This window comes from Mustela putorius, unplaced genomic scaffold (assembly GCF_011764305.1).
Source record: "Mustela putorius furo isolate JIRA1106 unplaced genomic scaffold, ASM1176430v1.1 tig00000578_pilon_pilon_pilon, whole genome shotgun sequence".
Classification (NCBI taxonomy): domain Eukaryota; kingdom Metazoa; phylum Chordata; class Mammalia; order Carnivora; family Mustelidae; genus Mustela; species Mustela putorius.
The window spans coordinates 2442058-2466565 of record NW_025421422.1 but is presented as its reverse complement, the minus strand read 5'-3'; the positions used below and the strand labels follow the sequence as shown (position 1 = coordinate 2466565).

Genomic DNA, 24508 nt, shown 5'->3' with positions numbered 1-24508 from the left:
TAGAACTCACCTGTACAAGGACAGTTTGCTGTATATATCATGTTTTCATTTAAATGCTAATGGTGCTACCTCACTGATTTAATCCATGTACCAGCTCATTAATAGGATGAAATGTTTTGACAGAAGAGATTCCCTGAGAAAAGTTGATCAATCATGCAGGACTCTATAGAACATGGAGTCATATTAATAATAATACCAGGAAAGAATTTTTTCATCTATCCGGTCTTTAGAATTCACTTGGAACTGGGACATTATTGTGGATTTGGGGGGAAATGTGGTCTGGTGCTATGGTTGCATAAATGAAGAATAATTTTGAGGTTTAGACTATGACTTAGAAATTCATGATTTTTTTTTAAGAGTAGGTACATAGTTGAATGGAACAAATATTTGCCACAGCAATGAACCTCCTGAAAGTGGGATGTGCAGAGGGGTTGCAGCTAACAGAAAGGGACAGCGGCACACAGTGTAACCAGTGCTGGCACTGCAGTGTCTTGAGTGTGGGGTGAAGCTGAGAACAGTGGTGAAGAAGGGGGAAAAGCCCTTCCTTATAAAAAAAGACTGCTTTCTCTTTTCACTCAATAGTTCAGTGTTTATAAAAAGTGCCCCCACATGACTTTGTACTCTTTTGAGAAGTTTTATTTAAAATTGTTTTGCAAACTCAAACTGGTTATTCCTACTCTTACGAAAGAATAAAGGAGAGTGAGAAGTAATATGTATTAAGCTCTGGAGTTTTCCCAGCTAAGCATGGAGCTCACACTGTTTTACTTAGTCTTCACAAGAGGGTCCTGAGACATAGCTTTCATCCTGTAAGTACACCGGCCCTGGGGCTTTACCAGTTTACCAAATAGTTCTTTCCTCAGACCATACCTGCAGTCCTCTCTGCAGTCTGTGATCCTTTGACACACACCTCCTTTCCATGCACACCATCCGGACCGGCATGAGCCCGTCCCAGGTACTGTTCTGGCTCAGCCCAGGAGGCTTTTGGTCTCCTGCATGCACCTTGCAAGACCCACATGAAGCTCCCTCCTTAACCCTTCCCTCAAACTTGCTGGTGCATTGAACTTGCCTTACTCAGTTTCACAGAAATGGGCGGTAATACAGATTGCAGTCCCCTGCCGAGTTTTTACAATAGAAATTTCACAGTTTGCCCCAAAACCCGGAAAGAACAGTGAGCACCTGCATCTAGATTCACCAGTTGTTAGCACTTCACTGTCCCCTCTCCACTTCTCTTCCCTCCTTCCCTCTCCTCCTCTCTCTACACAAATGTATTGCATATTTCCAAGATTTTTGGCTGAACCGAGGTTGACATAATCTGAAGTTCTAAATTCTAATTGCTTTTTAGTATTTTTCTGAAAGTACATTATAGACATTATATTTTACTTCTTTTGTCTCTTTTAATCCGGATAACCCCCCACCTCTCTCCCTTGTTCCTTTTTTTAAATAGCCCCCCCACCTTTTTTTTTTTTTCCTTTCTTTCTCTCTTTTTCTTAACCATAACAACTCTTGGTTTGATTCCCTGACTTTGCCATTTGCCATTTAAACTACGAGGTGTGACCATTTGTAGAAATTCAAGTCATGCTGTATGGGACTGTCTTCAAACACTTGGTCATTGGAGATCATTCCTCCTGCTTGCCGTGCCCCTTTTCAGATTGCCCTTGCAGGGACGATACCTCAGTTAACAAACAGTGCCACTCCCTGTGCCTGTGTTAGAAGACAAGACAGCTACACTTTGCGATCGTTCTTCATGGTGCCTCAGCACATCCATGGCGGGAGTGCGATAATGGTGTTAGGAGAACCCTGCCATATCCGAGTTCACTGTTGACACTATATGGATAGAATTTGGTATTTAATATGAAATCTGAACAGGGTAATTTGAGGCAGCACAATGCACCTATTAAACTGCAGAGCCAGGAAGTAACTTCGTCTGTGGAAGGAGGGTTTGCAGCAGGGGAATACCGCTGCTTTTGCTAAAATGATTTTGAATTTCCAAATACCCAAATTAAACACATAAGAGATTGTACTTTTCTTCATGTATGTCTGTGATGTTGTTACATAGCAGTCAATTTTCATCAAAATATAAATATCTAAGTCACGATTTCTCCTTTTCAATTTTCTTCATCTAGAAGGAACTGGCAAACAACCCTGACTGTCCTCAGATGTGTGCTTATAAGCTGGTGACCATCAAATTCAAGTGGTGGGGACTCCAAAGCAAAGTAGAAAACTTCATTCAGAAGGTAAAGGGCTGTTCAAAATGCAGTGACTTAAATTAGGTAGCTGTTAATGGGATATTTTCTGTTAGCACTGCTTTTTCTCACTTATGAGGTAAAAATTATTGCCTCTGTATAATTTCTCTTGTGTTTCTTTTATTCTCCCTAGAAACAGCAAAGACAGATGCCAGCAGGTTTTAAGGGGCTTTCTTTGGGGAAGAGCATAGGAGTTTTTTGTTCCAAGTGCTTTTCCAGTGGTTTGCCCAGCTGTTCTGCAGACAATGCTTTCTGCGTACCGTATGTCCCCAGTGGGACCTACTGTCCTTGCATTGGCTGGAGGGAGAGGCCAGGCCTTCCCTGGTGAGGGGCTCCTTTGTCCTAGCTCAGCTGGGCCCCCACTCACACCCCAACCCGAATCTCTCTCTTGACATACTTTTTTACATACTTGGCACTTTCTCATGGGATGTTTTCTTTAGAGGTCCTTACTGGGAATAGTTCCCCTTTGAACCTAGGGTGACAGAATCTGAGGGTCCAAATTCTGATTACCTCTTTTTTGTGTCTTCTTTATTAAAGTGAGAGTAACATGGACAATTTGATCTATAAAGAGGGGAGAATTGGAGCTCTGTAAATACATACACATGTTGAAAACACATAGGGAATATAGGGAATATGAAAAGTTTCTTCGGTGTCTACTTTTCCTATAGTGTAGTATATTTTTTCTGTTACCATTATTAAGAAACCCCTGGTATACCTCTGAACCCACAACTGCTCATGTTTGTTCCACCATAACTTTTCTACTGTTAAGCTGGAACTGCTCTGACATTTTTTTTTTTTTAAGAAGGGTCCTAATGTGCTGGAAACTGTGATTACTCTTGGGCCTGCTTACAGCTGGCCCACGATAGGCACTCTATAAATGTTGGCTTCCATCCTTCCTCTTGGATCACAGTAATAGATTAACAATCTAGTTCGTCACACGTGTAATTGATGAAGTCCCTTCTGTTCGTGGAAAAAAATTATATAGTTGAAGATAGTCCAAAAGTATTAAAGTACTCACTGTTCAGTGCATTTTTTTCTCTTCTTGGGAAAATTTTGTAAAATTTAAATAATGCAGCAATTAAAACCACATTATATACCTGGTTGTGTGTGTGTAACATGGGAGTATAAAAATTGATGGAGAGTGCTTAATAATTCTTTTTTTAAAGATTTTATTTATTTGAGAGAGAATGAGAGAGGGAGAGAGAAAGCATGAGAGGTGGAAGGGTGCAGAGGGAGAAGCAGACCCCTGCTGAGCAAGGAGCTTGATGCGGGGCTCAATCTGGAAATCCAGGATCATGACCTGAGCTGAGGGCAGTCACTGAACCAACTGAGCCACCCATGCGCCCCTGTGTGTAATAATTCTTGATTTAGATAAACATCTTATTCCAAAGAACCAGGATTCTTTAATTTCAGCACACATTATAGTCTACCTCATAGTATTTCTTTGCATTGCAGAGAAGAATGACCATGTATAGTCTTATAGTAGAAGGAATCGAGTTGACCTTTGGTCACTGAGATATAGAAAAAGGTAAAAATAGGTCAGGTCTAGCAGGAGTTGATGTGGGATCAGAATGTGCACACCATGGTTTTTTCAGTTCTTGATAAATTGTGCTGCCTTTGCAAGGAAGGATTGTTTCACATTTCACAGGGAGATTTTTCTTTTTCATTTGTTTTACAAAATGGTAATGGGATGGAACTAAAGATTTCTACTAGTCGACAAAGTGGTCTTTTCAAACCAGGTGTATGGGTTAATTGGGACATAGAAAGTTAGTATGTTAACGATCTTAGATTTTTGCTGTCTTACACTACTTTTCTTTTTTTTTAAAGCAAGAGAAAAGAATATTTACAAACTTTCATCGCCAGCTTTTTTGTTGGATTGACAAGTGGATTGATTTGACAATGGAAGACATTAGGAGAATGGAGGATGAAACTCAGAAAGAACTAGAAACAGTAAGACTTCCCCTGTTTGTGGAAATTCTCTCATTTCCCCTTTCTAAAACTGTGTGCGTGCTGAGTAAGTGTAGACTTAGGATTAAGAAGAATGTCATTAAAAGCTGTTTTTTAATATTTACCCTCATCAAAATCAGTTTTCTTAGACACTAACATCCCTCGCATGTTCTTATTTCTCTTTTCTTGAGCATCTTCCGTGAAAGTAGACTAGAGCTTTATTGATCTAGAGTTGGTTACCCGTAAAGTGGTTCTGTATTCTTTGTCATGCATTAGCTCTGTCTTATGGTTCATAGTCCTTTTAGGCACTCACTTTATCAGACCAAGTTGCCTTTGGCTCCTATCACTGAAAGTTACTGATGTTAGCATAGTAAGTCGTACTTCCCTCTTCTATGGAAAAGATAAGCCTGGCCATATTGTCCCAGATGCCAGAAATGCCTCCTTCCCTGCAGCTAGCACTGAATCCTTAGCTCTTCATAAGCTTTAGGCCGAAATTGAGGTGATGCTTGGGCTGGAGGTCAGCATGCCATGTTTCACAGTTAAAACCTGCCCTAGCTTCTGCCCACCACCAATGAGCAGGGCAGGCCCTATGTCCTGTGAGCGCCCCCTTTCTGCCAGGGTTAGATTCTTCCCACTTCATCTTAGAAGTGTCTGGTTTTGTTTTTGCTCTGAGCTGCACTGCTTTTCAGTTGAAAGTAAGGCCCTCCTGGGGGGAAGTGAACCCAAGGAATGTCCGGGATAGGCTAGTGGTTTCCATGCAGTCATCCAGAGTCCCGCCAGCAGTCCCAGTTTTGGAAGCCCTGCAGACGGAGTGTTTGACAAACGCCTGTGTGTGAGGCAGGACCCCCACTTAATCACAGGAGAATGGCAGCAAATCAGGTTCTTTGGCACAAAAGGCAATCTATTTGTCTGGCACACAGCATTATAAAGAATCTGTGTTTAAAATTGCTTACTTTTGGTGATTACAGCAGATCTGCTTCTAATTAGCTTTATACAAACCTTCTGAGAGGACTAGGACATATTTTCTTTATAAGGCAGTAAAATGTTTTAACCTTATCTTATGCAGAAAGTAAACTTTCGGCAGTCTCCAACTTATGAATGGATTTTGTTCCAAAGTTTTAAGTTGACTTTTTGGAATTTGGGATATGTTTTACCATGGAGACAACATTATAAATTGGAGTTCGGTTTCTAGGCCAGACAATAGAAGCCTCTTTGACCTCCATTTCTCATACTAATAGTATGACTCTTGAGTTCTGGATCGCAGGAGTAGAGCGATAGAATGGCAAGCATGGAGGGCTCTCCCTCATCCCCTTAGTTTTAGGCTGGCCGCTAATATTTAAACCAGCAAGAGTAAGTCATGGATACTTCCTTTTTCCCCTTGTCCGTCTCCCATTTCTGTCTCTCCTTTTTCAAGAGTCCAGTGCTTCCCTAAGAAGCACCCCTTCTCCTACCCAGTTTTAGTCCCTTTTCCCTTGTCTTGCCTGATTCTGCTCCCTCTAGGTGCTTCAGGCTCCAGAGATACCTGTCAGCTGTCCCCAGCCCCCCTGAGCAGCTAGGGGCATGGTGACCATGCTCATTCCTACTACATTCATGGCATAGCCTTGGTATCTTCAAAAAGGATTTGCCAGTGTTGAGATAAAACAAAACATACTTATTTTTCTTGGTTTGAACTCTCAAAGAGGAGTTTTGGTTTTGGTTTTGATTTTTTTTTTAAATATTTTATTTATTTTAAGAGAGAGTAAGCGTGAGTACAGAGGGAGAGGGAGAAGCAGACCCCTGCTGAGAAGGGAGCCCATTGTGGAGCTTGATCCCAGGACTCTGTACTCATGACCTGAGCCAAAGGCAGATGCTCAACGGACTGAGCCCTGTAGGCGCCCCTGGTTTTGAGTTTTGCTCTGAGAGTTCCCAGTTCCCGAGTTCCCAGTTTCAGGACACAGAGCATTCCCAGTGTGAACACAGTGAGTGCCCTGATGAGGTGGGGACGCTTGCTCCCGTCTCTTGACGTGGGCCTGCAGGCTCAACTCTGCTTCTTCATGCAGGTCTGTAATGTAGACCAAGTAGTTACACAGAAGCCCGGTTTATTAGAAGATACCATTGTTGTGCCTGCATGGCTCAGCCCGACTGATTCCCACATGAAAATCGTAGAAATCTTTTGTTGGTTCAGGGTTTGGGGGTATGTGTCAGTTTCTTTTAAGTATTTCCAAAACATTTTAAGGCAATATCAGCATTCTTTGCTGATCATCATAACGTAAAATGCACTTAAGTTACTTTGCTCTGGGTCATTGGGGAGTGCTTTATTCCACATTCACGTTGCTGCTGCTTTCTGCTTTGAGCCTTGACAGTTGGTTTGTGAGCATCTTCAGACTCTGGGCAGTAGCATGCCTGCAGGCCACAGCGCCCTACCCAGAAAGCACCTGCCTCATGACGGGGTGTTAACATTTCCAAGTCTTCGCCACCAGAAGTTTCCCCTTTTTCTTGAGGTCCTGTTTCCCTGAGACCTGATGAGAGAGTTTGATACATTGTATTCTCTTCTTAATTCACAAATATTTTAAGACTTGGATTTCGTTCATAAGGGTTTTGGCTCTGGAGAAAAGGAACAGTATCTTGAGACCTTGGGCATGACAGGAATGTCCCTTCCTGGAATCCTAAAGAGAAATACGGGTTTAAGGCTCAGCTGCTAAAGAAGTACCGAGGGTAAACTTAACTGCCTGTTTGTTCACAACTGGCACTTCTGGGGGGGCGGGGAGAAGTGTTGAGGTTTAGAAGTGTGTTTATTACATCTGTTCCCTTTTCTGTCCATTCTTTTCTGATTTTCTCATTGAGTTTTTTGGAATTGTCTGTGGTCTACTATACGAATGCCTGTCCTTTCTGATGCATCCTTATGTCCTTTGTTTTTTCGTACATTGTTCCTATGCTCGCTTGTTCTTCTTTTTGTCCTCCCTCTTTTAAATAAACTTCCCATGAAGAACTCCTCTCAGGGACTCTAGTCTTGGAAGTAGCAGAGGTGGCTACACCTCGTGTCTTCCTGTCTGGTCCAGGGACTATGAGAATCTGAATCAGACTGTCAGGGCATTTTCTCACATTGTATTAGTGAACAACAGTTCATTTACCCTTGGCTGTCTTTGATAATTTCATACCATCTGCAGGCTTTTGTTTCCTGGATTCAAGAATAGATACACATTTTTTTGTATTGTTGTAAGAAAAGCCTTTTGCAGGATTTAGATAGCCAACATTATGAGAGGGGCTTCAGAACTTCATTCTCAGTGTGTATGTGGTGTTATGAACAGGCAGCAGTTATTCACAATCTTTCCTAGATCCTTTCTTCTGCCTTCGCTTACTAACCCAATTTAGAGTCTGTGATTTCAGCAGCTCATGATTTTATTTTACGTTTAGATGCGTAAGAAGGGTTCCGTCCGAGGCACGTCGGCTGCTGATGTCTAGATGAGTTCCCTGTAGGGTCAGAGACAATATCAAACTGTGTAAGTGAAGACCCGGTAAAAAGAATGTTTAAAAACCAGTACCTTGTTGGTAATGGGTAGTTAACTTGCTGAGCAGAGACTAAGTATTAAATGTGGTTTAATTTTTAGAATTTAAAGAGATAACATATTTTAGAGATTGATATGGAATGCTGAAGTTACTTAGAGTTTTATTCTGTGGAACAGGTTGAATATAGTAATCTCCAGTTAGTGCTTAGTGTTAGGGCCAGAAACCAACTGTCAGGCATACTCATTCATCACGTAGTGTTGTCCTGGAAGCCAGCTGATTCTTCATTGATGGCCAGTTAATTGACCTATTTCTCAGTAGGACCATATGTGGTTAGTAAGGAAATACATAAAAGCATTCTAAACCAAACAGAGCTCCTTCGTCCCATATCAGAAGAGATCCCATACCAGAATCACCTTAGTGATTCATTGTAGTTGAAATTTTTTCTGAACATCTCAGCGTTTTCCTTCATGTTGAATCTTCAGTTACCTTTACAGTTAACTTTAATATGTATAAATATGCTTTAGTTTTCACAATAATATAAAACATTTCTCTGGCTTCATTTCCCTAACATAAATTTATATGCTCAGATAAGAGATAGTCCTTGAGGGGAAACAGGAAAGCAGCATGAGTAAACACAAAGGGACAGTCCACTGCCGCCAGTTGTTACTGTTGAGCTACAGTGTTTATTGAGGAAAAGCACAAGACAAAAAACCACTGTCCTCCCTCACTGTGGTTCTTTGGTGCTCCTTACGTGTGCTACCTGCTCTTTAGTTATCGAATTATCAAACACACGAGAATTGAAGTGTTCAGTTGTGAACACAAGTAGTTGTACAAATGAGAATAAAGGAACTCTGCCAGGATTCCTCCAGATCCCTGTCTTTAAATACAGTGTTCATTTAGAAAAAAAAAATTGTTACTTTTGTTAAGTTCTCCTAAGTTCTGTGACTTACTTCTACTTCCAGTGTATTTTCTCCCTGATGAAACAAAATGTTATGTCACAGTGAGACCAAAATCTTCAAGAGATTAAATTTTTTAAAGTAGTAATTGAGGTATATTTTCTGCCAAAAGTTTTGCCCCGTTGAGGATTTTTTTTTCTTTTTCTGGAGAGGTATGTGACACAATAACATTTTTTAAGTGTCTCTGTGTTTTAACATATTGCCCTGTCTTTCGCTTTTTTTACAGTTACGTAATCAAGGTCAAGTGAGGGGAACAAGTGCAGCCAGTGATGAGTGAAGAAGAATCTGACCAGTATCTTGCAGTGTTGATGTTTCCCAGACGTGTGCTTGTGATGATGTACTCACTTGCACAGGTTCCCAACCACGTGTGTATATATGTTTGTGTGTGTATAAATCTGTAGCTGTATATAAAACGCATGTAGAGCTACAGATCAAGATACACACACTTGTGTATATATGTACATACAAACATACTGAAAGGATTAGTACAATTTCTCCAAAGTACTGTACCTATCTTCAGCAAGAATGCAAAAGAAAATATTTTCAATATATATACCTGGAACAGATTTTAATAATTATCAGAGTAATACCATTAATGGACAAATTGACTGCAATGTAATACTAGCTGGTATGTTTCATAAATGTCAAATTGTGGACCAATATATATAGCCTCTTATTACTTTTCTGTTCTTTTAAATCAGCCTCTTACAAATTTTTATTTTAGTCCCATGAGCAACAGACTCCCACAGAAAAATGTATTCAAAATCTTTTGGTATTCCAATGAATCTGGAATGTAAACTTTGAATGTATTTATAACGATTTATTTCGGGATGGTTATTATCTTAAATTCAAATTGGACAGTGTCTATTAGTAAGGAGTATAGTTACCGGCCAATTTTTACTTGTTTGCCCTGAGGGGGAAAAAAAAATCCTTAAAAAAAAAATTCTGGTTTTTATTGGATTTTTGTATTTTAAATTTCAAGTATTTTTCTACATCAAACGTAACAAAAATAGAGTTGACGGTTTGTGATTTATAATAAACACTATACAATTTTCAGGCTCCTGTTAGGCAAACGAAGAAATTGATGAAGAAATGAATAGCATCATAGGCTGTAGGAAAACTTGGAAGTAGAGCACTTCCATGGAGTCTTGTTTCTGAAATGACTGTTTTCTGAAATTAGAGCTTGGAAACTATGCAAATGATCTAGATTCCTCACAGCTGACACACTAGAATACAGATAGTGATGATGGTTTTTTGTTTTTTGTTTTGTTGGTTTTTTTTTTTCGCTTTTCATATTGAAAATACACCCTGAGGGGAGGCACTGCCTTTGAGATGGTGGGTAGTGGAATTTCGCCTTTGAGAAAGTGGATCAGAGGCAGGATCAGAGGCAGCTGCAGGCTGGTCTCCTTGCGTGGGAGGTCACCCTGAGGGGCCAGTGCTTTGCCGCCCACGCCCTTGGGGAGGTGCTCTCTACTAGGATGCCATTGGAACCTGTCATGAGTAAGCGTCACGAGCGTGTGGGTTAGCAGCAGCTGCCACCCTGTCCTTCTTCCTTCTTTAAGAAAGGAACCATAACTAGGTAAGATTTTTATCAGCTTTCTCTGTCCAGATCCAGTTTTTCTCCTGTCAGTCGTGGAAGCTTGACTAGAATGATATTGTTGAAGCCTTCCGGTCACAAACTGTCTTCTTTAACCTTTCGTCCCTCCTGCCACACGCTGGTCCCTGTAGTCCTATCACATTTGTAATCTGATTTGCTGACAGTGCTGCCCACCCTGCTCCCCGTTTTCCCACACGCCCTGTGTCCCCACCGCTGTGGTGGCCGCGAGTCAGATGAGGGTGTTGAGGATCACTGCCGCACCGCGATGCCGTTAGCCTTGGCTCCGAGCCCCACATCGCATATGTCCCCTGTGTACTCAGGATCAAGACTGATGTTTACTTTCTGGGCACTGTTGTAAGATAGGTGTTGTCAAAGCATAATCATTGTCTGCAAAGTGTTTGGTGCAAGGAAGATTATTGCTAATTTTGTGAAATAAAGAATCTCGCCCTCTCCTTTTAATGGACTAAACTCTCACTGGCGTCTGTAGCATTGTTGGGAGCTTGGGCGCACATGGAAATCCATGCCCAGTGCACGGATTCTAATGTTTTCCTAACAACTGTGGAGATTTGAGGGAATGCGTGGTGAATGTAAAATATCTAGTTTACTTGGCAGTCTCTTGTGTAAATTACAGTAAAACAAAGTAAATGAAATTGAAACAAAAAATAAATTTGATCACAAAATGCCACTTGTGTGCTTGAGTGGTTGTTTCCCCAGTGCCACGTCTGGTTCAGCACACTGCGGACCACTTCTCTGCCTCTCTCTCAAGACGATTTTTGTGCAGCCCTGACGTTCTGGAATAAATAAAGGAAAAACATGGTTTTTAAAAAATTTTCACTGCAAACTCTTACTCTCGAAATGTGCCTATGCTACACTAACCCGTTACATTTGTTTTCTTAGATAATATTCTGCTATTAAAAGCTAAGGAGAAAACTAAAGCAGGGTTATTATGTCTTAGTGGTCTCAGAGGTTTTTTAAAAATTATGTTTCCAGGGGAAAAATAAGGAAAGCCCATAGTATTTCTAGAAGCACTCAGGATTTTGTTATCAGCCTCTGATTGTTTCAAGATGGGGACTTTTGGTTTGGTTGGGGCGGCGTTTCACCTCTCCGAGACGTCGTGGTTTCCACTCCTTGTTTCAAGACACCTCACAGCTATTGTCTCATGATCCCGTCTTGTATTCTAGAGCTGCTCAGCATTAGGAGAGGTGGCCTGCTACATGGATGGACTCGTACAGAATGTTATATTTCCAGGTGGTCGTTCTGTTTCTTGAGGTGAATTTCTTAGTGTTGTGCCTCAGAGTTGGTGTCTGCGTTCGTGGGGCTGGTCTGTCGTTCGGGATGCTGATGCTAAGCTCAGCGTTTGGCTCTCTCCGAAGGCACCAGGATAAGTAAAAGCAGCACACAGTCCAGTGTGGGAGACAGACACATGAACAGATAATTACAGTTCAGTAGGATGATTGAGAGAGAGCTTAGACATCATCCACATCGTACAGATGCAAAAGGAAATGTTCAGGCCAAAGGCAGCTGGACGGGAGTTGGGCACCCGAGGAGCCTAGGGTGCTGCTCTTGGGCTGGCATTGCCCCAGGGGGCCTGGGGTCAGGCACACCTCAGCTCCTGCTGAGTGCCAGAGTGCCCCCCTGCAGAGGATTCAGGATCAGTCGGGACGTGTCACCGAGCACATGGTGCACCCTCTTCCGTGTCATCTCTCCCTTCCTGTTCCTTCGACAGACTGCCTCCTGGTTGATTGGAAATCATAGTGGACCCAACACCTGGACTTTATAAAGCTCACCTTTCTCTCCATTTTCAACTTGCTAAGCTGTATGGTTTCAGAGCCCCGCCTCCTCACTTGTCTCTGAGGAAGAGACACTGCAAGTTGCTCTGTTCATCTCTCAGCAGCTGCATTGACAAGGGTCACTGTGGGATACCCTGTTCTTGACCATTTGGAAGGAAAACGTTCTGCCTATTCTTAGATCCTCCAATCTGACATCCAGAGAGCCACTGAATATTACAATGTTTTATGATTTAGGATTTTTTTTTCAAGTCGCCCTCACTGGCAGTTGTGGAGTTTGGGGAGAGGGAAAGTGCCAGGAGACAGGTTGCAGATTATCCCACTGAGCTTAGAGCATCCAATGCCCACAGGGAGTGCTGCCTAGGGATCCTGCCAGGGTCACGTGAGGTTGTGTCTTCTGACTTGGAAAAATGAAGCAAAACCAGTCTTGAACCAGATTGGATTGGGAAGAGTAGATACCACAGCTGTTCCAGAGCAGCCTCTCAAAAGGCTGTGCCCTTCGAGGCCGTGCTAGGCATCTGAAGCAGTGGTCAGCAGCTGGAGGCTCTCTGATGCTTTGATGCCCATCCCTTTTTTCCTTCTGAAAGTGCCATGTTGCCAGCTTATGTAGTTAAAAGGGATTCAGAGCCAACTCCGTTTGCTTCCCAAATTCCCTAAGATCGCTTGCGCTCCCCCAGGGTGGTGGGGGGTGGTGGAGGGAGCTGTGTGGAGAACCCCTGCTTCCTGTCTTCCTCATGCTCTTCTCCAGCATTGAGTTTTAGTATATGTGTTGCTGAAGCGAGCACGTCCAGCATTGAGTTAAATCGTGAATTAAAATCCGTCACTGGATGACTCTCTCCCCAGGCATCTCAGGGGTTCACATCTCTTGAGTGTTAGCTCTGTCTTGCTAGGGCTACTGGTTTGAAAAAATCCAGTGCGTGTAAACCAGAGATTCTCAGCCTTGGCAGCACCCTTGAGTCACGTGGGGGAGCCTTTAAAAGTATCAGCTGCCCACCAGTTGCCTTTTCTGTGGCTTGGGTTCAGTGTGCCCTGTTTTCAAAGGACAGGGAAAGAGGGCCCAGGGAATTCCCACCCTCTTCCTAGGAGATGACAGAGAAGACGGCTTTGTCTCCAAGCAGTCAGACTCCTACCCGGTTGACAAAGCCAAGTGCCACTTGTTCCGCGCAGCCGGCCTTAACCCAGTGTGGTCTCTGCAGCAGTCTGTACTCCTCCTGTGGCACCTGTGGACTCCGTGCATCCTCAGTAGGTCATTCGATGCTGTCGTCTTCTGTGTCTTTGTGTCTCACATCCTAAGTTAGCTTGGGACCTCCTTGTAGGCAGGAGCCACCGTTGTTACCCCTCCACAACTGGGACGCCTCCCTTGGGGGGAGCTTGGCCTCTGAAACTGCTCTGTTCCCCTTAGCGCACACCCGCCCACCCTGTACAAGGCCTCTTTTGAGTTCTGGGGTCAGAGGGGAAGGGAGCAGAGTTTCCAAATCTAAGTAAGCTCTAATATCTGCCCTTAGAGAATTAAGTGTGGCAACGAGCTGAAACAGGATGTAGTCATTCTAGAAGCTGACGGTACAAAGTATGGGGAGAGGACAGAGGAGGGAGCTCCAGGTCCACATTTCCTCCTCTCTTTCCAGACCTCTAAACCGGAGCTTTGGTAGGCTCTTCCAACTCAAGAAGTCTTAAACCAGATTCAAGTCTTCCCTCCTTCCCCCGGGCGTACGGTCTTCCGTCGGTTACCGGCATCGCTGCCTGCACTGCCCAAGCCAGGAAGCCTTGCTGGCCCGAGTCTTAGAAGTGCCCCAAGTGCCTATGATACCATATCCCACTGCTCACAGGGGCCTGCTCCAAGCCGTCCTCTTGTCTAGGACAGGGGCCCGGCAACTTCTCCGTAAAAGGCTAGACAGTAACTATCTTAGGCTTTTCAGGCCGTTTGGTGTATCCCAGCTCCTGAGTTGTGCCCTTGTACTTCAGAGACAGCCACAGACGGTATCAGTACACAAATAAGTAGGTTTGTTTTGATAAAAGTTTATTTATACAAATAAGTGGTGGGCTAGATTTGGCTGCTGGGGTCAAAGTTCACCAGGCTCTGGTCTAGAGCACAGATACCCCAAATCAGGCTGTGCCAGAGGAGACTTTCTAGAACGCCCCCTGATTGTGCCAAACCTCTGCTTGAACAGCTGCATGGCTCCCTGAGGCCCAGAAGACCAGTGCTGCCAGGGCCAATGAGCAGCCAGAGCCACCTCCTGCTCTCCGTAAAGTGGAGCCAGTGATGCTCGTCTTCCTCACAGCCGATGGATGGCCAGGCTTGGGTGGAAGGGACTGAGCTGATGTCAGCTGTGCATAGTGTGGATATTGTGCTAGAAAGCGCTCAGCTTCGGAAGACAGTTGCTGTTGTTTGCCATCAGATTGCCAACCAGTACCAAGCCCAAGCTGAAGGGTAGAGCTGTGATGTGCTAACAAAAGCTGTTGGTGTCCGAAATACAATGAAGATAATGCCGGTTAGCTAAACTTCTCAACTGGCATGTGTTAACGTCCCTGTCTGTCGTCTGTTGTCCAGAAAATACCATCTGTGGCTGTTAAACTGAATGCTGTGCTCACGGAAAAGCTCATAGATGCCCTATGTGTTTCCCACAATTGAAAGTCGGTTTTCTAGATACCACTGCTAACAGGTTAACCCGAGCTTGGCTTCGTGACTCCTCACGGGGCAGGGCAAAGCTGGGCCCTGGCCTCGAAAATCAGTCCCGTTTTCCCAGAGTCAGTGACACTCCACCCTGGGTCGACTCTGTTTACTCCTTGAATTTCTGAGAAGCAGTAAAGCACCGTGACATGCCTCCGCCTCGTTGATCCCTTATATATTCTGCCACCACCTGCTAATCAGTCGATAGCAGAATTGCCTCGCACTCCAGACTGAGGGAGGTTCATGAAGTGGAACGGAGGAGTGGCCTCCAGTGTTTATTAATGTATGTGCTAAACAAAAGCTTTGCCTCTGGGCATCCCGTTGCACGCTGGCTCCCTGCAGCCTGGAATACTGATGGCGTGTTCTCTCAGAGCACTCTCTCCATTTTCCCATGGCCTGGGAAGCCCCGAAACAACTCAGCCTACCAAGAGGTTCTGTGAGTGTTTTGTATCCATAACTCCAAAATGTCATTCCCAGAGAGGCACTGTGTAGGACAGGAGACTTCTCCCAAGTAAGGCTGGAGGGAGGCTTAGAATCAGGCCCACAACAGTCCTGCACGGACATCGCATGAGCCCTCCGTGCCTTTCTTTAGATGAGTGGTCAGCAAATTCTATAAAGGGCCATATGGTAAATATTTTGTGCTTTGTGGGCCGTGCAGGCTCTGTGGCAACTATTCAACTCTGCCTTTGTAGCGTGAGGGGAGCCTTAGATGCAATGTAAACTAACGAGGGTGGTGGTGTTCCAATAAAACTTTATTTACACAAACAAGTGGTGGGCCGGAGAGTTTGCCAATCCCTACTGTAGATTCTTCCCTCCCAAAACAGCCAGCACCTAAGAATGTGTGTCAGGCATTGTTCTGAGCACAACATATAAACAGCCTTACTGAATCCTTAACAACCAACCGCCTTGTGAGGTAGGCACTGCTATTACACCCCCTTTCTACAGATGAAACTGAGAAACTGAGGCCCAGGTTAATGTTGCCACGTCCTGTTCCCGAAAGTGGCAGAACTAGGAATATCACCCGTGGAGTCACACTGGAGTCACCCGTAACCAGTCCCCATCCTGCCTCCCTGTCTTTCAGGACCTCTGAGGTCCATGCCTGTGGCATTTACTAAGAGTCCAAGGAAGGAGCAACCCTAATGATAAAAATTTTATCGAGGACCCTTTGTTCTTAAACACCGCTTAGGAGCAACCTTCCATGACCGATTCTTCCCAGAGCCCAGACCGAAGAAAACATTTTTTCCTAGTCAGTGTCCAATTTCGGCCTCAGTCTTCGGTGTCAGGCAGCTCCCATGTTGCATTTTGTGTCCAACTGAGGCAACTTCTCTAGGCAGGCTTCCGGACCTAACTCCTTCACCTCCCTCCCAAGCCCAGCCGCCCTTCTCAGCCCTCACACTTGTTTGTGCAATGGCGCTGTGAAAACGGAGGGTTTGTGGTTCTCCTGTCTCTGTGCCTCCTGCGTCAGGCACCTCAGAGTACATGGGGGAAAAGATTTAGTGATAATTCTGAAATGCGTGTGGAAATACAAACATTCTCTGCAATGTAGAGGTGAGAATTCAGAGCTGCAGTCTCTCCTCAGCTGCAGGAAATCTCAAGGCCTGTGAACATCTGGAAGGGAGCCACCAGGCTTGTTTTGTTAACATGGCGGGATTGTGGGTCATTCTCCCCCACTACCCCCGACCCCCCGAATCGTCTTCAGTGTTTCACTTTGCAAGAGAATCTTATTTAAAACTCTATTTGTGTTGTGCCAGGCCTTGAGAATGGACACCCCCATACGCGAGTGCCCAGCAGTGCCTTTTATCACTGGGGATAAGATCTTTTGCTTCTGCATCTGATGGGCCATGAGTTCGCTCCTCTTCCTAGGCGCATGCCAGAAAGCCGTCGGGGAGGGGATTTCAGGATTCCTCCCAGCCCCTTCCAAACCCAACAGGCTCAGAGTTTCCACTTGTGCAATTGAGGTCAGCGCCTGCATTCCGGCCGGCGGGCTCCCCGCGCTTGCGAGCTCCAGGCCTCAAGCAGGGGCTTCTCCCACTTGCCCTGGAATTCACACCCCCCCCCATCTTTGGTCCTCTCCATCCCGGGGTTGTTTGTGTGCCACTTGGCCCCCAGCATCCGGGGGATGTTCTACCGGTGACTGAGGACAGCCTGGCCTAGCCCTGGCTCTGGGCCACCAGGATACAATGTTGGCCCCCGTGTTTGCTCAGGCCTTAGTGTGAGTCGGAAGGAGTCGTCTGGCCAGGCGAGGAATCGTGAGATGACTGAGATGCTTACGAATAACTTTGTTCCCTTCCTTGTCAGCCTATCCAGAGAATGTGGAGCTTGGCAGCCATGATCTCTGCCAGTGGGTTTCACTAATGGTTGCTGCTGCTGTCTCTCTCCCCCATATCCCCCGTGGGAGAGGCCACGCTGGACAAGGGGGTTTCGGCATCTGACACCTGCATTTGGAGTCTGCCTCATCCACTTGCTGAGCAATAGGCCAGTGAGATAAAAAATGTGTAAGTCATGGGTGAAAATCTCTCCAGCACTGGATTTGCCCCTTAGTGGGTCTCCTAACCAGTGAGGGCGACTAGCCATCCCAGTTCACCCAGGATAGGGGAGTTTCCTGGCAGGCTGGACCAGGACGGTCCTGGGCAAACTGGGGACAGTGGGCCACCTTATTTTCAGCCCCAAATGTTCACATTCTTTAAGCCAGCAGCTTCATCTAAAAACAAATACAAAAGCCAAACAAACATAGAATGGGAGACCAGCAGCCTTGCTCTGTACCCTGATGTGGCCCCGAACCAGCCACCTCATCCTTTCTCCAGCCTCCATAGGGCACAAAAGGTTTCGGGGTAGGGTAGACTCGGGAAGGTGCTGGTCAGGGGGGCCACAGCAGGGCCATTCCATGGGGGAGAGCGTGAACCCCCTTCTCCACCTGAACACCCCCTGCTGTGGCTCACACTCCCCGCCCCCGACAGCGGCCCCCTGGGGGAGCGGGGAGTTCTCACATTTCCCTATCCTTGAGGAAACTAAGGCACACACAGGTCAAGAAGCTGCCCTCTGCTGAAAAGGGGAGGGCTTCCTGCAGCCCAGGGGCTCTCTAGAAGGAAGGTGGATCGCCTCATTCCATCTTTGCTTTGAGGACGGGCAAAACTTCTTCTGAGGTTTTGAGGAGGCCCTGCGTGTTGGGCCTGGCCACCCTCTCCGCCCTAACCCCTTGCCTCCACGATCCAGGTTCTCGTGACCAAAGCCCATGGTGTCCCCTAGGCCCAGAGTCCCTTTCCGTCCCTCGTTCATCCTTCGACCTCAGCCCAGGGTCCAGGTCCTTGAGGACCCCCTCCCCTGACCAGCTGACTAGGCCCGCATCCCTTTTGGATGTTCAAAGGGCAGGTGCCAGGATCACCGGCCACCGAGCAGATCTGTGCTGAAAGAATGGAGCAGAGAAACCCCACATTGAAGCCCTCTCCTCCCATGCGTCTGCCCACGGAGCAGGCAGGCCGTGTCTCTCAACCGTTAACTGCCAGCCATTCCCCTGACCCCCGCCGGTAGCACGGCTGAGGCTGCGGCCCGGTAAGACCCCTTCCACCTCGATCCCATCCTTGGCGAGGAAATATTTCTGTTTTATGACTAACTCTGCTCCTCATTTCTCTCGCGTTATCTTAATGAATTAACTGGGTCCCCATTGCTCCCCCGGCCCCCCGCAGTTTACGAGCTGTACGTTGATATCTGCGATCTTAGTCAACCCCACGCAGTTGTTGTGCTGGTTCCTATTACAGTAATTGGCATAAACTTTATTCTTTTGCAGAGAGATTTTTTGGCCCGCTGAGACTGCATAACCATCTGCCATAAATTGAGACTAGTACGGCTTATTTTGGTGAATGCAAAATTGGATCCCATTCTTTACTCTGTGGCTTGATTCAACTTCCAGATGGTTAATCCACATGAAGTAATAGGAATGCGCCACATCTCTGCTTAGCTGAAGATGGAGACGTAATATTTATTTGCTGATGTGGAGGCCTCCGAACGCTGCCCTGTTGGGATGTCAGCATATAACACAGCAGCGCAAAATGTCAGCCCGCTTCATAGGAGCGACAGCCTTCCTCTGAGTTGCCATGGGGGACCCCCGGATGTCTTTTTTTTTTTTTTTTTTTTGGTCTGCCCTTGACCTAATCTCAAGAGGTTTTGTTCTCTCCTGGGCTGTTTCTTATCAGCTATGTCTGCCCGTGTAGCCGGCTTCGCATCTGCTTTGACTTTAGTGCCTGTGACATTTTCATTAATACTTCTTCAAGGTTGAGCCTTTCCTTCAAATATCCTGCAGCTCACAGAAGTCGGAGCTCAGCTGTGCCCAGCTAGGGGCCGCTGGGAAATTTGGCTCAGCAGTATCGACAAGCTCAGTTGTCTCCATCCAGTTGGGCTAATCAATTCATTTTCGGTTTTGCTTCTTCCCGCACTAGCCTGCCATGCTGGGAATGCTCTGAAGGAGATCTAGGTCAGCAGATTCTGGGTGCTTAGACCCCCAAGAGCACTTTTAGGAGTCTTGACTGCTCCCTCTGCCTGGATTACCCACGCCCCTACCCCCGGCCAGCCGAACTTGCCCTTGTAAACTCCCCACCTACTCTATCTCTGGACTTCAGAGGTGGGCCATGTTACCCCATCTACCCAAGGGAACACTGGGGCTCAGGGCTTCCTTTCAGCTCCCACGGGACCCCGTGGAGCACCCACGTTTGAATCACTTAGGGAATTTTAAAAATTCATACTTCTGGGTCATGGGAGACCAACCATCCCAGTTTGCTCAGAACTGTCCTGGTTTTAGAATTAGAAGCCTGCAGCCTGGAGAACCCCTAAGGTCTGGGCAAATGGGACAGTTGCTCATCCTACTTGGGCCCTACTCCGGACCTGCAGAGGGAAAAGCCCTGAGGGCTCAGGCCTAGGGTTCTGCATTTTGATTGGTTTCTAGCAGTGATGCTGGTACACACTTGAACTTGGGAAGTGTAGCAGGAAGCCACAAGTGCCCGCAGAGCCCATGCGCTCTCACTCGTGTGCCTGGCACAGATTGGATGTATAGGACATTTGGCATGAATTTAAGCACCAAATGCCATCATCACTTACTTATGTAGAGTGTTTTTTTTTCCCCGCTGACTGTGAAACCCTCAAGAGAAGAAAAAGCCTCTGCCCCGTTCACTTTTGAATTCTTAGTTCCAGGCTCTGTGCCTGGCCCGCAGTCGACACTCCAAACAGACTGGAGGAATAATTAGATACAAGCAAATATTCGTGGTAGGGAAAGTGACCCAGACCTGTTTCCCACGTACTTCTCCAAAGTTCTGGAGAAATTAGATCAAGGAAATTCAAGTTAGGGCAGGAATTAGATCTAGGATATTTTTTAAGGAAACAAAGAAAACCTTGGAAGTCCCAAGATGGAACACACAAGAAATTAGATCTAAGAAGTTCTAAAATGGAATGGACGGGAACTGTGAATGTTCTAAGACAGAACCATTCTTTCTTCCTTAATCGTCCCGGGAGCTTCTGCAGCCCTAAAGAACAAGAGGCCGGATGCCTTGTACCTGATTATCACAGCTCCACATCCCTTAGGTACCTTCCAATGTTGAAAGTCTGCAGCTTCCCAAATAATCACAGCTGTGGACTTAAGTGTGAGGTTTCCAGGCTGGGTCGGGGGGAGCCAGGGAGCCCGGAAAACAAGCTGGGCCAAGGGTAGAGGAGTGGGAACCCATGCCTGGCCCCAGTAGGATCTCAGCACCAGGATCCTTCACTTCTCAATGGGCAGAGCTCAGCCAGGTGAAACCCCCCCCCCCCCGTCACCTGAGCGCAACCCCCAGCTTTATTCTAAGCTGTGAGGTCACACCACCTCATCTGTACGATAAAGATGGAAAGACTCTCCTCTTGATTGTGGTGCAAACATAAAGGATTATTTGCATGGGTTTGCATTGCAGGTCTGTGAAAACACTGCCCTTGGCTCAGGGTCCTGGTCCTACACCCTCGTGATCATCAAGTTGGCAAGAGGGAGCAGATGTGAAGAATAGAGGCAGTGAGTGCGAAAGGAGCCAGGGACTCACCTTAAGGGACCGAAACTGCCGGTTTCACTGGTTTTAGTGGCTGTCAGCACAGTTGTTCAAGTGTATCATCTGAGGCCCCAGTGGTAGGCTGTAGAAGGAAGCAGGGGACCTATCTCAGTGCCCCAACTCCCTGCCTGGATCACGTGTGCCTCTCACTCTCTATTTGAGATCATGTAGGCTTCACTTTCAAAATATTTCCAGAATCTGACCATTCTGATCATGTCCATCCACCACATGGTCAATGATCCTGACCCAGTCTAGCCATCATCCTTTCTTCCTGGGTAGTGACTCAAGACCTTCGCAACTGGCCCCTTTCCCTCCCATGGAGGAGCCAGAGGGTTTCATTTAAGTACCAGACAGGTCACATCCCTCCTTTGCTCAAAGTCCTTCCATGTGACTCAGAATGTATAGGTCTCCTTTACTGTGACCCCTCTCTGTGACCGCCCTCTCTTAGGCCTCCTGTCCCTCACTCCCTTCCAGCCACACTGGCCTCCTGCTGGCTGCTCTCCAACACTCTGGGCAGCTCGCCTCAGGGACTTTGCACTGGTTCTTCCTGCTGTCTAGAACACCCTTTCACCAGAGCCCCTTACAGCTCCCTCCCTTGTCTCACCTGGATGCTCCAGGGTTCCTGAAGGCCACCTCATATAAAACCAGGCCCTCCCCCATCTGTCATAGTTCCTAATCCTTCACAGCACTTATCACTACCTGCATGGTGCATACATGCCTACGTGTTTGCGTGCACGTGCGTATGTACAGCTAGTCTCTCCCAGATGGACTGGAAGTTCAACAAGAGCCAATTTTTCCCAGTCCTCTATTCCCAGGGCCAGGTATGGTCTCTTCTAGGTGCTCAGGAAGCATGGGCAAAGGAGCAGCTCTTATGTTTCTCCCATGTTAGACCAGGCTGGCGACTCTCGGCGAGATCACAATATAACCGAACAGGGCTGTCCAAATGTAATGATGGCCATTAGCATCTCTCTACCCCAGAGCGGCGATTCTGGAGCATTCTGTGTAATTGGAGCACAATTAAGCATATGGCCGTGTTTCCACCAGGCCGTACATCTGATTCTGAGCTTCCTCGACGTGGGCTCTGGTTTCTTTCTTTTTTCCCTGTAACAACAAACCTGGATCCACCATCGGGCAGGCCCCGTGGTCTGGATCACAGGGGAATACTGGGGAATGAGATTCATACTAACAGGATTTAATCTTGAGACATTGGGCTATATATCCAGTGGCGATTTCCTGGATTTTGCAGCCAACATAAATAACAGCGAGAGGATTCCCGCTGTGTGACGTGAGATGCGTCCTGCTAGTCTGGGGCAGGAAGCTGCCCAGCCTGGGCTGTTATTGATGGAGCAGCCAGGGCCTCCCGATGGAATCAGTGGAGCTGCACATACCCCCTCCCCCCAGTGCCGGACCCCCTCGCTAGCCTTGTTCATTGCACCAGGAGTGCCAGGTACTGTGGAAAGCATTCTCAGGATGGGAGGAGTTTAGAGACTGGTGGCTGAGATGAGAATTAAGAAACACATTGGCACCCTATTCAGCCAAGCAGTGAAATCTCTTTTCTGTACATACAAGTCTATGATCCCTGTCTTTCCGACTGGACTATGACCTTCAGGGGCTGGGTTGGGGGTAAGCTCTGCTTTTCAGGTGCCCAGCTTGTGGGAAGCTGGAAGTTGCCTGTGGCACCTCATTTTTATAGAAGAGATAACTAAAGAAGGAAAATGTAGGTCTAGTAGGGCAGGGTTAGAAATGTCTTGTGTCTCCATCCATGGGGAAGTGGACAGATAAAATAGGGGATGGTCATGCAGTGGAATATTATACAGTAGTCGAAAGGAGGGAGCTACCCCTACACTTCCCAGCTGGGATGAAATTAATACTGGGAATACCGGGAAATTAATACTGATGGAGAAAAGAAAATTGCAAACAAGCCACAGAAGATGATATCTCTTATGTTTGTTTAAAAACCACCTACCCATTATTTATTGTTCTTGAGTACATAAATATGTACATGAAGGGCAGCAGGTGTCCTGGAAGGATGAAGCTACATTACAAATATGGTGGCCCATGTCCACGACAGCAGGGAGGGGAACAGTCTGGTGGGGAAGGTCTGGCCAGCCTGGTGATAATACTGAGCTCTCCTGGATGAGTGCCTGAGGGAATCCGTTCATTCCTGTGCACCTGCCAATCAAAAACAAGTCAGTCGAGCCCCATGTTGGCTATAGAGATCACTTAAAAAATATATCCCAAAAGAAATAAGTCAGATTCCTGGTGTCTCCCAGACTATGGTCCTGGGTTCCCTGAGCCTCAAACTGCCTCTTCTGTGGGTTTTCATTATATACCTGTTCAATTCATAGAACTTCTGCATTCATAAAACCAGTATACTAAAAGAGATTGCTTGGCCAAAAAAAAAAATATATATATATATATATATATATTATTTATGGAATCCTGCAGATAAAAATCCACCTTCTAATGCCTCCTCTCCTCTCCTGTTGATTACTTGATTAGCATGGAACACTGCCATGTCTGCTTGTTCTTGTTGTTCTATCTGTTGCTTTTGCTGCTCTGTCTGCTTTTTCTCGCTGCAGGAACCTGATCAGCTATAGCACCGCATGCCTTGGAGGTCTTTTCTCTTCCCATGACTGAAGTTTTCCCTTGGTTCTTGTCCCCCCCCCCCACTTCTCTTTATTCAACCCATGTGTCTTGAATAGCTTCTCTGTGCCATTTGCTCTACTGGGATTCAAATGTCAATGCAAGATCTTTCCTCCTTTCAAGATAGGTTCAAATTTAATACTCTCCCTTAGGCCAATCAACAAGCGTAAGAGGCCAGGGGTGGAGAAACAGGGATGCCCACTGGGAGAGGTCCTCTGTTCTAAGCAGGAACTCTCATAAAGGCCACTGACACCCAGGCATGTATGCAGAGGAGGGTGAGCAGAAGGAAGTGGAAACTGAGTTCATAAGAAGGCTGGAAAGACCTGGAAGTCCACATTCCATTTTGGAGACAACGAATCTCTCCTGTCTACAGCCCTCAAGGACTAGTAATGTGAGTTTGGGGGAAGGAGGGCCGCAGCTGGGAGTCCACACAGGTTGAGACAATTAGGAGGATAATTTGGGCTGAGTCATCTTGGCAGAGGCCAGGAGGAGAATATTGGGTGGGTGGGGTCCCCAATCAGCATAATTGCTCCAGACTTCGGCTTCTCTTTGACACAGCAGTAAAATAAGTTAATCCACTGCTTGAAAAGGGTTGAGTCTACTCATGCAATGTGGCATTAACAGCAAAATATGCCCGAACCTGATGGTGACCTGGCAAGGACCCTGTCCTGGGACAAGAGCAGGGAACATAGAGGGCACAACAGGCGTACTATACCCCTGCCCCGAGCCTCAATGCCCCAACCAGGAAAATGGGGAAAATGCTGTGTTTTGTTAGTTCTAAGTGCCTCCCTCCCCACCCTGCATTTAATAGCTCTAAAACTGGGATGCGATTTACAACTGATAATGTCCTAGATTTGGTGAAATTTGGTGCTAAGAAGAAAAAACTAGGAGAATCATTCTAGTTTGTGGCATGCTTACTCCGTACCAGGTATGGTTCCCTGGAACCTTATGGGTTAATCCTCCTCAATGAATACTGATTTTGTGCCCATTTTATGGATGGAAAAACTGAGGTTCCAAAGTGAATCATATGCCCTAGTTTCCAAAGCCCGGGAATAACAGATACAAAATCCTGCATAGCAGTCTTATGATGCTTCCATGTGCACATGTAACTTGGGGTGAGAG

At 46.2% G+C, this 24508-nt stretch overlaps 1 protein-coding gene across 2 annotated transcripts in view; it reads left to right on the top strand.

Moving 5' to 3' along the window:
- PITPNB (phosphatidylinositol transfer protein beta) overlaps nt 1-10914 on the top strand; it is a 63495-nt gene extending 52581 nt beyond the window's left edge. Inside the window, exons 9-12 of one of the 2 annotated variants that reach the window (XM_004766523.3) lie at nt 2124-2234; nt 4071-4193; nt 7584-7669; nt 8859-10914. In XM_004766523.3, the coding sequence (XP_004766580.1) occupies nt 2124-2234; nt 4071-4193; nt 7584-7631 (282 nt within the window). In that variant the 3' untranslated portion in view covers nt 7632-7669; nt 8859-10914. The remainder of the gene's footprint in view (nt 1-2123; nt 2235-4070; nt 4194-7583; nt 7670-8858) is intronic. The other variant, XM_004766522.3, reaches the window with a different exon arrangement.
- Nucleotides 10915-24508: the final 13594 nt, after the last annotated feature.